The 15,228-nt window shown below is 45.2% G+C and overlaps 2 protein-coding genes across 3 annotated transcripts; both read left to right on the top strand.

The window, feature by feature from the left end:
* Positions 1-972: 972 nt before the first annotated feature.
* Positions 973-4,921, top strand: naa50 (N-alpha-acetyltransferase 50, NatE catalytic subunit). 2 transcript variants are annotated; one of them, XM_034862568.1, is made up of 5 exons: positions 973-1,219; positions 2,496-2,632; positions 2,998-3,117; positions 3,206-3,272; positions 3,493-4,921. In XM_034862568.1, exons 1-5 carry the CDS (start codon positions 1,212-1,214, stop codon positions 3,668-3,670), a joined length of 510 nt encoding a protein of 169 aa, XP_034718459.1. In that variant the 5' UTR covers positions 973-1,211; the 3' UTR covers positions 3,671-4,921. The 2 variants fall into 2 exon arrangements, with proteins under 2 accessions (XP_034718459.1, XP_034718460.1); XM_034862569.1 differs by having other exon boundaries at positions 979-1,219; positions 2,499-2,632.
* Positions 4,922-5,154: 233 nt separating this feature from the next.
* Positions 5,155-15,117, top strand: LOC117938130 (basic helix-loop-helix domain-containing protein USF3). Its single transcript, XM_034862563.1, has 7 exons — positions 5,155-5,271; positions 5,798-5,912; positions 6,009-6,040; positions 6,181-6,263; positions 6,402-6,498; positions 6,667-11,639; positions 12,664-15,117. The coding sequence occupies exons 2-7, from the start codon at positions 5,869-5,871 to the stop codon at positions 14,458-14,460; spliced, it is 7,026 nt and encodes a 2,341-aa protein (XP_034718454.1). The 5' UTR covers positions 5,155-5,271; positions 5,798-5,868; the 3' UTR covers positions 14,461-15,117.
* Positions 15,118-15,228: the final 111 nt, after the last annotated feature.

Raw genomic sequence — 15,228 nt, 5'->3', positions numbered from 1 at the left:
TTAGTGATTCACTAATTCATTAAGAAAAGATATTCACATACATATTTCTTATATAATCTAATATATCTATATGAACTGTATTTCTATTCAAGAATGGGTGCAACTGTAATGTAACCCTGGGGATAAATAAAAGTACTGATTCTAATTCTGAGCGAGGTGCTATCTCTAACGTGCAGAAGATCTTTACAGCGAAGTTTGAGCCAAAATGGAGGTGTTATCACGAACTAGAATCAGAAATAAGTATCTCTCTCTCTCTCTCTCTCGCTCTCTCTCTCGCTCTCTCTCTCTCACACACACACAACATAATCTAAAATGTTGCGATGTAAAAGGTAATACATGTTCTATATCCATGAACTCTATTTATTGATTGATTATTACATATGTGTTGTCTCTCGCTCTGTCTGGTTATTGGTTTGGTTATGAATGTAGAGCAATGGTTTATGTTTTTAATTTTGTTTTCGTGACAGTGTATTGAAAAGCATTTTCCTTTAAAAATAACTAAATAGCAAACCTACTGAAACAGCTTAAAAATGTAGTTGTCCCAGAGACGGTTTTTATAAACCTTTATTATACTGTGTCTACGGTAGGCTATAAACCGGTGGAACAGGAATGTATAAAGAGGGCATGTTTTGCCCTGAATCTAGCCTCACGGGCCGTGCTTCCTCTCAGGTTTTCTACAAATCCCGTTAATAATACACCCATGACACTTCCCCGTGAATGGAATAGCAAATCCCATCTCGTTTAATCCCAACCATGGCCCAGCTAAATCTAACCTTCATTTTTCAAATTTGACGTCAACACTATTGTATTATAACATGAACACGGGGTTATCAAAATGGACATGGTGGTTTTAACACGTATGTTGTAATGTAACCATAGATGCATTATATTTAATGTAACTAGCTAAACAAAGCTCCCCTCTTGCTAGACGGGCACAGTATCCTGAAAGACCAAAACTCAGGGTCTCAATAACCTTCTAACGATTTTCAGAAGTGCTTCTGCGCATGCGGGGGTCAGGGTTGACAGTCTCCACACAGTCGTGGAAGGAGTGTGGCGGCTAAGCTAACTGCAACCACCGCAACTAGCTAGCTACATGTGGAGGGTAAAACGGGAAGCATCCCCGACCCTAACTCTGTCAAAATCCCTCTTTTTTACCCAAAACAACTCTAAAGTTCAGCCTCGTCGAATATAAGGGATATTGTCTGTTAACAATGAAAGGGTGAGTGTAAGCTTCTAAGTCACGAATAAGTAGCTTAGCACGAGTAAAGTTTTTCATGTCTGTTTTTTTCTACAAGGGGAGGAGACGGCTAGGCTAGCTAGCTTGCTAAGCTACTTTAAGTTATGTGTAGGACAAAAATTACCATCCACAGCTCTGTTACCGAAAGAGTTCCGTCACGGATATTCCAGTTAACTTAAGCCGCTTGTCGGTTCGCTTAGGTCACTAACAAGCTGAGCTAACTAGCTAGCTAGCTGCTAACTGGGAAGCTGAGTCAGTAAATCCGCTTCAGCAGGCAGACCTAGAAATGAAGTAACGTATATGTTCGCGATGGAGTCGACAAAGCGCTCAACTGAACTTAAGCTGCAGTAAGGTAGCCAAGTCAGTTAAGAAATTGACTAGACAAGTTACTGGCACACTGAGCTTATGTTGGTCAACCCCGTGATAACGTTACACCCGCCATCCACTTCAGAGTATGTTCCAGCTTGCTCAGTGTAATTTGACATGTCAAAGTGATACGTGACGTTGTAACATCTTTTTGGCTACGGTGTGGTTTCTCAGATGACGTCAGAGCGATTAACGCTCAACTGTGTTTAAATGTTCAAATAGGATTTCAGAGACTGTTTGAAGTTTGGATGGATGCTGCTGGTACTGTATCTTGATAAACAAAGCACGTGACCAGCAGCTGTTTTTGGATGGGTACTATCCTATAAATATCACGGTGAACCACTCAACTATAAGAGCTGAAGAGTTGTTTGGATTATTTACTAAATCACTGTAACACATTCCCAAGTCATTTTGACTCTTGATTTTAGCAGGTACCATATCAATTTCTTAGTAAATATAAGGCAAGAATATCAAAATTATTGGCTTGGTATTTATTTTTTGTTGAAACAGGGGATTGTGTCTGGCAAGGACATACGATGTGTGACATGCCATTGTGCTGTGTGACATTTGTATGTCATTAAGGCACAACTTCCACCACATCTTGATTGGGCCGTGGGGATTAATTTTAGCTGGAGGTTGCAGCTTCACAAATAATAAAATGAACAATCCTCGAGCCAATCATCTGCAGCACAATAATGTTCAGCAGTCGTAAAAATTCCTTACATTTCTGTTGATTGACTTAAATAATAAGTAACTTCATTCAAGTGGTTGTTTTGATAAAGATGTCAAACACTCAGCAGTCTCAAAGTTACCAATTGCATTTTAGTCAAATTATCCTGAATATAACAGTGTACCCGTTGTCAGCTATTTGACCGTTTTGCTCTTGTTCCAGTAGCCGGATCGAGCTGGGGGATGTTACGCCCCACAACATTAAGCAGCTGAAACGCTTGAACCAGGTCATCTTCCCTGTCAGCTACAACGACAAGTTTTACAAAGATGTACTGGAAGTTGGAGAGCTTGCAAAGCTAGGTAAGAAACCTCACTCATGTAACTAAGTCCCTAATAACTTTAAAAAAAAAAATGTTTTAAAGCATGCAGCAAATGCATCTCTTGTGACAGTAAAAGATTAGGAAGGGAAATCACTTGCAGGATTCATTCCTTGGTCAGTGTTATGTAAGGGATTTAATAACCTCATGGATCAAAAGCATTCATAAACAGCTTGGTTTTCATACATGAAGTAGATAAAGTACACCCCATTATAGACCTAGTCATTTTACATTGTTATGAAAACCTTTACATTTCCCCATCTAATAAATCATTACTCCTTAAGTTAGAAGAAAGTAAGAATTCCTGTCTGTTGGCTGCTGTTTCAGTCTTACCACTTTGTCTTGCAGCATACTTCAATGACATTGCAGTGGGTGCTGTGTGCTGTAGAGTGGACCACTCTCAGAACCAGAAGAGACTGTACATCATGACACTCGGCTGTCTAGCGCCCTATCGTAGACTTGGAATTGGTAAGGACCTCTGCATCTCTAAAAGACACTGCAGTGCACCTTGTTATCTTGTTTGTTGTTCAGACTTGGACTTTGTCTTTTTTTCCAGGTACAAAGATGCTGAATCATGTGCTAAACATCTGCGAGAAGGACGGCACTTTTGACAACATTTACCTGTAAGTGTCCAATTGCAGAAGGTGTATGAGGAGATGTCATTACAACTTTGGCTGATTTTACAATCACATATTAACAGTATAGATTAATCAGATATTTTTACTTAAACAGATCAAGTCTTTTGCCGTAGTGTAAACACATCAATTCCTTCCATTGTTACTTTTTGAGGAATTTGTCAAACTGGTCTACCCCTAACTAAATTTCTTCTTTCCCTCTCCCCAGTCATGTGCAGATCAGTAATGAGTCAGCCATTCACTTTTACCAGAAGTTTGGCTTTGAGATCATCGAAACAAAAAAGAATTACTACAAGAGGATAGAGCCCGCAGATGCCCATGTGTTGCAGAAGAGTCTGCGCAGCCCGTGCGCACTGCCCACCGGAGAGCTTCAGAAGGCAGAGTAGGGGCACAGCGTTTGGAAACAGCACAGATGTGCCCGCCTCTACAGAAACAGAACTGTGACAAATGCCCCCGGGTCAACACATTAAACACTTTCTTCAAAGGACGCTAAAAAGAGAAAACAAATTTAAAGTACAAAAAAAGCTGCATTTATTTTGCAAAGGAGTCCCCTTTGATTTTTGCATATTTTACTGCTCCCCTCTCATCATACAGATAATTGAAAATGACAAAAAGCTCAGTATCCAAAAGTGCTCCGATTGACAAAGTTACCAACTTCCGACAGCTTAAAAATTAGGGGAGGGTGTGGTGATTGCAAATTATATTGTTTGTGTTTGAGTTGTTTTTATGCGGTTATAAGGCTAATGGGGACATATTGTACTGTTGAGCAAAAGAAAACAGTTTGTTTAAAGTTGTAAAAGTGTTTGAAAGACCATCACTGACACGTAAGTCCCACCTGGTCAGCTTGGAAGGATGCTTTGAGTTGTTAAATGGAAAGGTCACAACTCTTCCCTCACCACCGAACACTGGGATTTATGAAAAATAAGTCTGACCAGGTTGTTCACATGTCATGTCCAGAAAGGAAAAGCAGAAATGTATCCCTCGTTCTGATGTAAAGAAAGCTGAACTGTTCTGAGGTGGTGGGAAAACAAGGTTATCACTCATACTTTCTGAATAACTTTATTTTCCAGCCTGTTAATTTAATTACCAGTCAACTGTTATTTTTTTTTACATTAAAATGGCAAATGGTTCAGAGGTTCTCCTGGGTTTACTACTAAGAGTGAAAACAAAGAATGAAAGTGGTCACAAAATATTGAATGTGTTTCTGAGAAAGGCGTGCCACATCATCTTGTGGGATGTTTGAATAACAAAAGATTGGCTGTTTGGGATTGGTTTTGGGCATTATTTTCAGTAGTATAATGAAAGTGTGGGAGGATGTGTCTCTCTAAACCCATGGAAGTGGTTTGAGACATCTTACCTTAAACACCTTACAGAATTGGACTTTTCTAACTACCTGCCTCAGCTTCTGTTAAACACCATTAGGTTTGGAAGCTCAAATAAAGTTTTGGTAAGGTCTCTAAAACTGTGTTTTACCCAGAGGAATCTCTGTCCCCTCTGCATGCGAGGAGAGTTGTGTCCTCTCTACTGTAGTATAAGCATGTTTTTTTTTCCCTTTCTTTGAAGAATTTTATCTTTTCTGGAGCTCTATATTGTAAGACTTTTTAACGTCTAAATAAAGGATTACTATTTGCAGTAAATGTGTTGCAAATTATATTCTGTTTTTATTATCATTGGTTTATTATTAGCTGAATGCATAGAATTATAATTGAAATTCATTTAAAATTGCATAGAAAAATGTACAGCATTCATGTCTAGGTGCGTTCGTCCCTGGATGCCCTTTTATACGTCGTGATTGGCTGAAACCTCCCTCATCTGGAATACTATTGGCTGTCAGTTCCCCCAGAGCCCTCCCCTTTCTGTACAAGCTAGGTGTATCTAGATTGTTTTGAGTAATGAGTTGAGTTTAATGCTCTGCTAGCCAACAGTTAGCCTCTAATCTCAAAGAATTTACAGCGACAGACAGCCCCCTAAAATGCCGAGGCTAGAGGTTAGTGGAAACTACCATCCATTAGAACCCTTTTATCACCAGGAACGCGTAGAAATCTGACATTAATTTGCTTAATAATTATGCCCGTAACGGTAAAGTAAGCTAGCTATTAGCCAGCTAGCTAGCAGAAAGCTAGCCCAATAGGTAATTGTTCAGGTTGCTTACGTTAGTTTTTTTGTTGGTTAAGGGACGGGATAATAATCTGAAAATCACTTGATGTCAGCAACGTAAACCAGGACTCACAGCTGCAAGTGCAATTCGTTAAACATGTTGTAGTTATGCTGTAATATGCATGTAGCTAAATGAGTTCTTAGTTAGCTGCAAAGCTAGGTTAGCATCTAGTTGTAGAAGCTCAGTCTATTTTAGAAATGTCTTTTGATTTGATATCTATTGCTGTAGCAAATTATATTACAACATAACTGCTGGATAATTGCATCTGAATGTTTTTCTCTTTGGTGTTATACAGTTGTCGTGTCATCATACTTATTTAAAAAGTCTTCTTGGATCTTTTATGTGTTCATTTCAGGATGGGCACAGAAGGGATTTAAGGTCCAACTGTTAATTTGTTGACTGGTACCTTATAACTGTAAGGACATAATGCCAGAGATGACTGAATCTCAGACACCAGGTCGTAAACCCAAGTAAGGATGTTTGAGATATCTGCTCTTTATAGTTGTTACCAAATCGTCAGTAGAGGCACAATATGTACATAGTTGTAATGTATTTGTATTTTGCAGAAAGAAGAAAAACAAAGAATCCCACAATGCAGGTGAAATTATATCTACTGATATACTTCTTGTCAAACTTTGCTGCTTAATAGTGAACATATATTTATTGTGGAGGGTTCCTTTATCTGGTGGTAACTACAAGTGTAACTGGACATTAAAGTTTAGTCTCTTCTCTATATAGTTGAGAGACACAGAAAAGAGAAGATTAATGCTGGAATTAACCGCATTGGTAATCTTCTGCCCTGTTCCCAGGCACTAAAACAGGTAACTAAAACAGAGACAAGCTGGCATTATTGTGTTGCCTTCTCAATAACATGTTATGGTCAAATTGGTGTTTGTACAGGCCAGTTAACTGCTGTTGTGTTGTGTTTTAATATTAAACCTTTATCCAATCATCTATAGAGTAAGATCATGATCTTGGACCAGGCTGTTCGCTACATCACTGAACTGAAGAAACAAAATGATACATTGCTTCTTGAAGGAGGTGATAAAGTCCAGGGTAAAATTTAACAATAAGTACACCTCATACATGTTTTTTGCAGTAGTGTACACCTTGATTTTCTTATAGTTGAAATGATCAAAGTGTGACTATACATTTTGCGTACTTGGAATTGTACAGTAAGACTAAGTGCACTTGACTGATTATGTGTGCTTGGTCTCTGTGCAGCGGAGGAGATTCGTCGGCTGCGGCGTCAGATGGAGGAGCATAGGAAGGAGAGTGCTCACTACATCGAGCTCCTCAAAGCCCATGATATTAACATTCTAGAAGACCCCACAGTTCACTGGAAGGGCAAACAGCATTGCGCCAAAGTGGCAAAGGTGACCCCCACTCACCAACTCCCAAAGGGGATAATCGTTTATTCCAATGGCAATGTGATTTGCCCAGCAGGGAAGGAGAGTAGCCCAGAAAAACAACCTTCTGAAACATTAATTCATCAGCCTCCTAAAGTCACTGCTAGGTTGAGGGTTAATGGAGCACTGCTGCAAGTTAATACCTCCTCATCCACCCCAGCGCTTCTCCCTGGGTCGACTGTCACACCCATCCAGTCCACACCAGGCCTGAGAATGATAGAGCAGTGTGTAGTTGAGACACCGACTGCTGCCACCAGTCTGCCACCCTCTGTGTCTTACATCACCCTCCGGATCCCTGCAGCTACCACAGCTCTGTCCCAACAAGCGCAGCCTGCCACCCCAGGCCCAACCTTCACCATAGCAGCCACCTCAGCCTCGCAGCTCTCCACTGAAAGCCCTGCTCAGCCCATGTCCAATCTCACCACACTCACAAAGGCCATAGCCACATCCAAAGCAGCAGCATCAAAGGTTTGCTCTTGGGTCCCACAGGACCCTGCTATTAGGACTGTAAGTTACACTGCTGTACCCAACAGCCAAGCCCTTCTTAGGGCTGGGGCTGCAGGCAGCACACAGACTACCTGGACAACACTACAGATGGCAGGGAACACAGTGCAGCCAGTTTGTCAGAGTCTCCCCACACCAGAGGTCATCAATACCACCCAGGCTGTCCAGCAGGTGACTTTGTGCCCAATGGGCAACAAACCCTCTGTTCAGCCAATTCATATACAAATGCAACCACACGTGCCTGTACAGCAATCACCCATTACAGCCCACATTCAAGCGCAGCCCTTTCAGAGAGCACCCCAGCTAAGGCCAGCAGTCCTGAACCAGGCTCAGACTCAGCCTGTTCTAGCCCCCCAACCACACTGTGCTGTTCTCTCCCATTCAGCCATAGTACCCCAACCAGGTGTGGTGGCCCACCCTGCAGTCGTGCCATCGCAACCCCAGCCTGCTGTACTTCAACCAGCATCATTGGTTTCCCATCCACCGACAGCCCTCATATCTAAGCCTCAGCCCATTGCTCAGCCAGCCCTGGTGCCCCAGCCACAGGCCACTGTGCTGCCCCTCCTTCAGACCATGCAGGTGTTGCAGGTCAACACAACTGGTGGGACAGTCTCAGGTGTAACAGCACCACAGAACACCAACAACCCAAGTGTGGTCATCCTGCAGCAGGCCAGTTCTTGCCCAACCCAGTCAGTTGTAAGAGAGGAAATAACCAACCAGACACAGTGTCAGCATATTGTAATCATCCAGGCACCCAATCAAGTTGCACCTGCCCCTCAGAATCCTCAGGTTGGCATGGTGCCTGCTGCTGTGCCCACTGCAGTACCTGTTGTTTCTACTCAAATATCAACAGCCAGCACTTCAACACCTGCTACTTCCATACAGAGTGTTGGGGGAAAGCAGCTGGTGCACATTCTACCACGCCCTGTTCAGCCTCATATGAACCATCCCCTTCAGGTCACTCAGGCCTCCTCTTCCCCACCTGTTCCTCCAAGCCCACAGACGATCACTGTGAACGGCCAGGTGTTTGCCTTGCAGCCCATGAAGACCTCTGATAAATCCAGCTCCCAGGCTGGCCAGAGTACACTCCAGCTGGTCCAGCCCACCACCACTGAAGAACCAACTACTAATGTGGCCCTCAACAGTTTAGGGGCACTCAGCAGTCTCAATCAGAGCATCTCTCAGGGCCTTCCACTTACCATTTCTAGCCACAACAATGGTCAGACTCCAGCTGCTTCATCATCAGTAGTCCAGCATAAGCAGCCTCCTGCTCCAGCATCCGTCTGTGGCACCACACTTGCTCTACCTGCCCGCCAGCTACAGGTCCCTTGTTTAAACCCAGTCAAATCAGGGCTGATGGTTAATGCCTCTATACCTCCAGGAAAGAGGCCTCGCACAACTTTAAATACAAAGAGGGCGACAGCTAAAAGGACTAAACCCGCCAATAAAAAAGAGCTTATTCAGGCACCACCTGCTGTTGCTGTTTCGGCCAAGCCAGTGGTTGCTGCAGGAGAGACGGTTCAACTTTCAGTATGTCAAGTTTTACAGTCCTCTACTGTAAAGGTCACAGACATTCCCCACACTTGTACCACAGCTCTCACAACTACAGATTGTAGTGAAGCTGTAGGGAATGTCACCTCTACACAAAATACTCAGATGATGACTTTATGTAGTTCATCTAGTAAGTTACCTGTATTTAGTCAGTCCCATCCACAGAGCAAAAGCTCTGTCAATGCAAATCAGACTAATGTTGTATTCAGTCATACTAACACTAGTGGTATGGCAATTTCAGTTCCAACTGTCAATGCCCCATCGGTCAAGCCAACAGTTAGTGCAGCTGTGGCTATTGAGAGTAAACCAGCTGTAGTTTCTGGCAACAACTCGACTATAACCAAACTCCCAGTTCCAGAGGTTAAACAGCCAACCACCAGTGCAGGAACTAGCACAACACAGAGTAAGTCAGCTGCTGCTGCTGCCCCCACTGCTGTTTTGAAACAGAGCAAATCTGTGGTCAGCTCTGCAGGTGCCACTGAGACTCTGTACACCTCCACCACTGTTTCTACTGCATGTCTGACACCAGTCTGCACCAGCAGTATCCCAGCAACTGCACCAGTATCTTTACATCAGGGGCCACAACCAACTTCAGTATGTTGTCCCCAGGTATCTAATACCCAAGATCCTTTGCCCTGTAATGAACCTCAGTCTCAGCCCACCATGTCACCCTTGGTGTACACAACTGTAGCACTCTCATCACCTGCGGCAACCTTTTCCACATCACATAGCTCTATCACAGCCCCTACAACAAGTTCAGAGTTTAGGAAAAGGGTCACAACCAGTAGAGCCCCAACACAGCAGACTGATGTGAATATGCCCAACCTCTCCCCCTGCCAGCCCTCTGAAGTCAAACCAGCCCACCCCCCTAGAAGAGACAGGGAAGCTCAGGAAGAGAGACACTCCACAGATAAAGACAGATTAGTGGCTGGGACTTCTGGCACTCCTTATAGAAAGGATTCTGCCCTATCCCAACAGGTGTACACTAACCTTGACGATCAAACTGTAGAGCACCCTATGACATCCAGCAGACAGACAGATTCTCCCATGTCTTCAGGGGCAGGTGGAGGCAGAGGGTTCTCTGTGGCATCCATGCTTCCCCAGGGCCACAATATTAGTGCGTCATCTGGCTCCTTTGGAACATATACATTCACCTCCGAGCAGGCAGAAATGCTGGCCTTGGCCATGCTAGAACAGGACAGTCCAGGAAGGCGGAGTGGAAGCTGCACTGTTAACACTGGTTCAGCAAACCCCACTGCAACAGCTTGGGAGCCCCCCAAAACCCCAGCAGTGTCCAGCAGTAAAGAAAGAGGCGCAACTGGACCGCAGGCAAAAGTGACTAAACCCATGGACACAGTAACAGTTAAACCCACTGTCCAGGTATCTGTCAGGGGAAATGCTGGGGAGGTGCCCAATGGAAGCCGACATCCACAAAACATGTCGTACTCCCAGTCTTTGAACCAGGTCCAGTCTCAAAGCTCATCCCAGAGTGGCTCTGTGGCTAGCCTTAGCGTCAACAACCTGATCAGGCCCAGCTCCAATCAACAACCCTACCCTGGCTCTCCCAGTGTTGTTGGCCAACAGGGCTCGGTTCCCTCACCTGTAGGGACCTCAGCCCACATATCCCAACCCCCAAACAATGCTCTCTCACCCTGCTCAGGTGCAGCCCAACTGAATGAGTACACCCCCTTAAAGACTGCGTTAATGAGGGCTCAGGCTGGAGTTGGTGTAGGTGAGCGACAAGTGAAGATCATCTCCAAGCGGCAGGCCCAGGAGGAGGTGATTCTAAACAATGGAAAACGGTCCAAGCCTTGCCCTCCATCAGCTACCACTGTTAGCCATATGGACGTGAAAGCACCAGACCACAGCCAGATGATGGTGGGGCACCTGCCCCCCACTTCCTCAGCTGTCATGACAAGGATTAATTCAGAAAGTGGAGGCCCCCTCTTCTCCACAAACTCTTTCATGAGTCCGATAGTTCGGTCCACGGATGGCCACTGCCCTTCTCAGGGACCTCCTGAGCAAAACCAGCCAGGTGTGCTTCATCTGCCCCAGGGTCATTCACAGCATGCTGCAACCCAGTCTGGCCAGCACCTGGGAGGAAATCTTTACATGAAGCAGCAGCAGCAAGAGCAACAGAGACACCATCTGTATCATTTGCAGCACCACCTGACACAGCCTGACCTTGCACAGCGCCACTCACTACACCAGAGGGCGCTTCAGCAGCAGCAGCAGCAGCAGGAGCAGCAGCAGCAGCATGTGCAGAAGAAGCGGGGGCTTGTCAGAGGCAGTCAAACTGGTTCATCTGCTGGCCTGCAACAGAAGCAGCACCACTTGGAGAAGTCTGGAGTTCAGCAGCAGCAGCAGCAGCACTCACATCAACAACAACAGACACAGCATCAACAGCACACACAGCAGCATCAACAACAACAGTCACACCAACAATCACAACAGCATCAACAGCCAACACAACACCAACAGTCTCATCCCCAACAGCACCAACAGCAAACACATCAACAGCAGCCACAGGCGCAGCATCAGCAACACCAACAGCAGTTACAGCAGCAGCAGCAGCAGCAGCAGCAGCAAAGCTCTCACTCCAGACACCAGCAGCATCTACAGCAGCAGATCCAGCAGCAGCACTTTAGACACCAGGAGAAGAGCTGTGAAGTCCAGGCAGCAGGATCCAGGGCCCACCACAGCAGCCACCTGGCCCAGCAGGAGCACCTCAAGGTACATAATATGACGGCGTCAGCTTTAAAAAGATTGGATTCGAAGTTCAGTGTCACTTGTGGTACCTTGGTTGATTTTGTCTCTGTATATTTTTCATTTAACCGGCCTTTTCAGTGATACTATTTGACAAACAATTAGTTGTGGAACCAACTTATCAGCAAAGTTCTCAATTGATTTTTATTTAACGCTTAAACCATATTGAAAATTGGCTGTAAACAACCTAATTACAATAACTGTGTATTTAGCAAATACGAAATACTAGGAACTTGTAAGGGACCATTTTTAATTACTTTAGGTATTAATTATGATTAAATGATTTAAGAACAACACTAATAGTCACTACCTCAGGTGTGAGACATCTGTCAGTTCAGTCAAATGGGTAGACAAAGCTATTTGGACGCCTTTTATGGGCGTCCAGATAGCTCAGTCGAGGTTCAGCTAGAGCGTGCGCCCATATACAGAGGTTTACTCCTCTGCTCAGCGGCCCAGGTTTGACTCTGACCTGCGGCCCTTTGCTGCATGTCATTCCCCTCTCTCCCCTTTCATGTCTTCAGCGGTCCTGTCCAAATAAAGGCCAAAAATGCCCCAAAAATATCATCTTTAAAAAAAAGTTAAACTGTTATGTTGGTGTTTTTTGGTACTGGTTGGTAAATTACAAAGACGTAGTTGTAGCAAACCAGTGTAGCAGACCACAGTTACACTGCCACAGCAAAAAGAATCTTAAAAACTAAATGCTTGCCTGGGAGCTTTTTTCTGTCCTCGGCCTTGCCGTGCAAACACAGCCCTGCCCCCAAAGTTAAAGTTAAGACAGAGGGATGATAATTCAAGATCGTAAGTAATTTAGAGTGAAAAGCAATTATTGTAATATCTTGCCAGTTGTAAAATAAAAAAATATATTGTTTCTCTATAAATGTCAGGGAACTGTCAGGAAAAAATGTTGATGAAAATTGATTATATTGATAAGTAAGATTTAAAATTAGTAAAATTCTTGTTTGAAACATTTTGACTTTTTCCTCTTCCTCAGCCTGGTCAAGACCACAACGCTATGCAGAGGATGATGAGCACTCGGACTCTGGAGCAGCAACTCATCCCTTCTCCCAGCAATCCCGTGTCCCGTTCGTCTGACTTGGCCTGTGCTCCATCTCGGCAGGAACGTCACCGCGTTTCCAGCTACTCGGCAGAGGCACTCATCGGTAAAAGTTCCACCAGTGGTGAACAGCAGCAGCGCATGGGTCTCCACCTTCAGCCTGGCCGCGGTGCCACACAGGAGCAGCCAGACCTCCGCGGTTACCTGGACACATCACGAGGGAAGGCCAACATTGCACACAACCCACAGAACCGCCTGCCTTCTGACCATCCGGGTTCTGCTGATGTTCAGCGGGTCTCAGAATGTCCGCCATTCAAGGTCATGGGAGGAGGAGCACATCAACTCGGTGGTTTTGATGTTCAGGTGTCTCGTGGGAGTGACATGACCTCTAAGTCAGTACCGTCCACCCAGAGGGGCCCTCAGGGGCAGCAGCAGGGCGGATTCAGGATGGGTGTTGGCCCTCCAGCAGATGGCAGGAACCGCTACAGTGCAGCTCATCCCGGCTCACAGGGAGTACAGGTTAGCCTTCCACGGGAGCAAGAAGTTTGTCACCAGGGTTTCATGCAAAGCCTCCTTTCCCCCCACCTTCCTGAGCAGAGCAACCACCAGCGGTCAATGCAGTGCTGTCCCCCAGTCAGCATGGAGTACAGCTGTGTGCCTGGAAGCTCTTCGGGAGACATACAGGCCAAGGCCTCCAGCCCCAGTGTGCCCCAGACGCAGAAGGCCCCAACTATGCGGATTGGAGAGGGCAACAAGGGTCATATTTCTCAGGTCAGCAGTAATATGCATGGAGGCCCAGGTGTGCGCACAGGTCACCCCCACCCTCCAACCCCCCACAGCAGCTCTGAGCCAGGCCGCTCCTCCGCCCCCTCTAGACCACCCGCTGCTGTTAGCCAGCACTCCCGCCACATCGGCCGAGACACTCAGCCCACCAAGCTGAGACCTGGGGACCGGCCTCGGTCCGGTACTCTGAGACAGAGCAACCCCTTTGAGCCTGAGGGCCACCTGCCTCTGCCCTCTGGAGGAGGGGTGCTACTGGGCAGACCACAGTCTGGAGGAGAAGCACGACGCAGCACCATTGTTCGCTTTATGGCAGATAGTGCTCAGGTTCCTGGTGACAACAACTTAATTCCTGACCAACACCTAACACAAAACTTTGGTTTCCCCTTTATTCCAGAGGGAGGGATGAATCCTCCTCCCATCAATGCAAACTCCACATTCATCCCTCCAGTTAGCCAGCCCAACACGTCCCGTACACCGTCCCTTCTGCCGGTGGAGCCCCAGAACACTTTACCCTCCTTTTACCCTTCCTATTCTCCAGCTGCTCACCCCAGCCTTCCCAGCGATGTCACCCTCCAGTACTTTCCCAACCAAATGTTTACCAGCCCTAGTGCCGACAAGGGCAGCGCTCCTCCACTCAATAACCGCTTTGGCTCCATCCTCTCACCACCTCGCCCTGTGGGTTTTGGCCAGGCCAGCTTCCCTTTGCTTCCAGATATGCCCCCTATGCCCATTGCTAACTCATCTGGAATCACCCCTCACATATCCAACTTCAGCCTCACCTCCCTGTTCCCCGAGATCGCCACAGGCATGCCCACTGATGGTTCGGCCATGCCAATGTCTCCCCTGCTCTCTCTTTCCAACACCTCGGCTGCCGACTCTGGCAAGCAGCCCAATCGTCCTGCCCACAACATCAGCCACATTCTAGGCCATGACGGCAGCTCAGCTGTGTAAGGAGAGGTCCTGCTGTATTTTGATGAACTGGTGTTCTGAAGTGAAGAGTTTAATTTTCAATTTCAGATATGTTGTTCTCTAAAATGTTCAAGTTCAGAAAGTGGTGGGGAAGCACCTGATAAAATGATACCATGTATGTCTGATTGTTTACATGTCCGCACAGTTTCAATCTCAAATGTATTTATGTATGATGTCTATGGAAGAGGATTGGAGCCACATGGGAAAAATGTATTTGAGTTCTGAGTTTAAAGTCAGAATTCTAAAAAATTTGACTTTAAACTCTTTTCACATGTGGCCCTAATCTTCTTCCATAGGTGTCAACGTTATAATTTGTAATATTTCAAAAATCTTTTGAATTTAACGTGACTAGGAAATGTGGTTCTTTTTAATAGCTCTTTGTTTGTTGGTTAAACCGACTGTTTTGTGGTAAAATCAAATTTAGGTTTGGAACCTTAATTTAATGTTTTCTTTGTCATTAAGAAACCTTCTGCACAGTTACTTACCAATGTAATTTACTAACTTATATCAGGTTGTACTGTACAGACTTTTTTCCAAAAGCTATTTTGTAAATACCAGTGTTTCATATCAGAATTGTTAATTATGTATGTATTTGTATATACAAAATTGATTAATAAAGTTTATAAGGTGACATTTGTATTTGCTTCTGACAAAAGAATTGTTTCTTGCACCACTAGATGGCACTTGAGCTCAGTTACTAACTTGAGCTCAGTTTTTTTTTTTTTTTGTGGCTCCTGGGGGTTGTTGTAA

This window comes from Etheostoma cragini, chromosome 22 (assembly GCF_013103735.1).
Source record: "Etheostoma cragini isolate CJK2018 chromosome 22, CSU_Ecrag_1.0, whole genome shotgun sequence".
NCBI classification, from domain to species: Eukaryota; Metazoa; Chordata; class Actinopteri; order Perciformes; family Percidae; genus Etheostoma; species Etheostoma cragini.
Note: the sequence above shows the minus strand (reverse complement) of the source record. Positions and strands in the feature narration are given on the sequence as shown.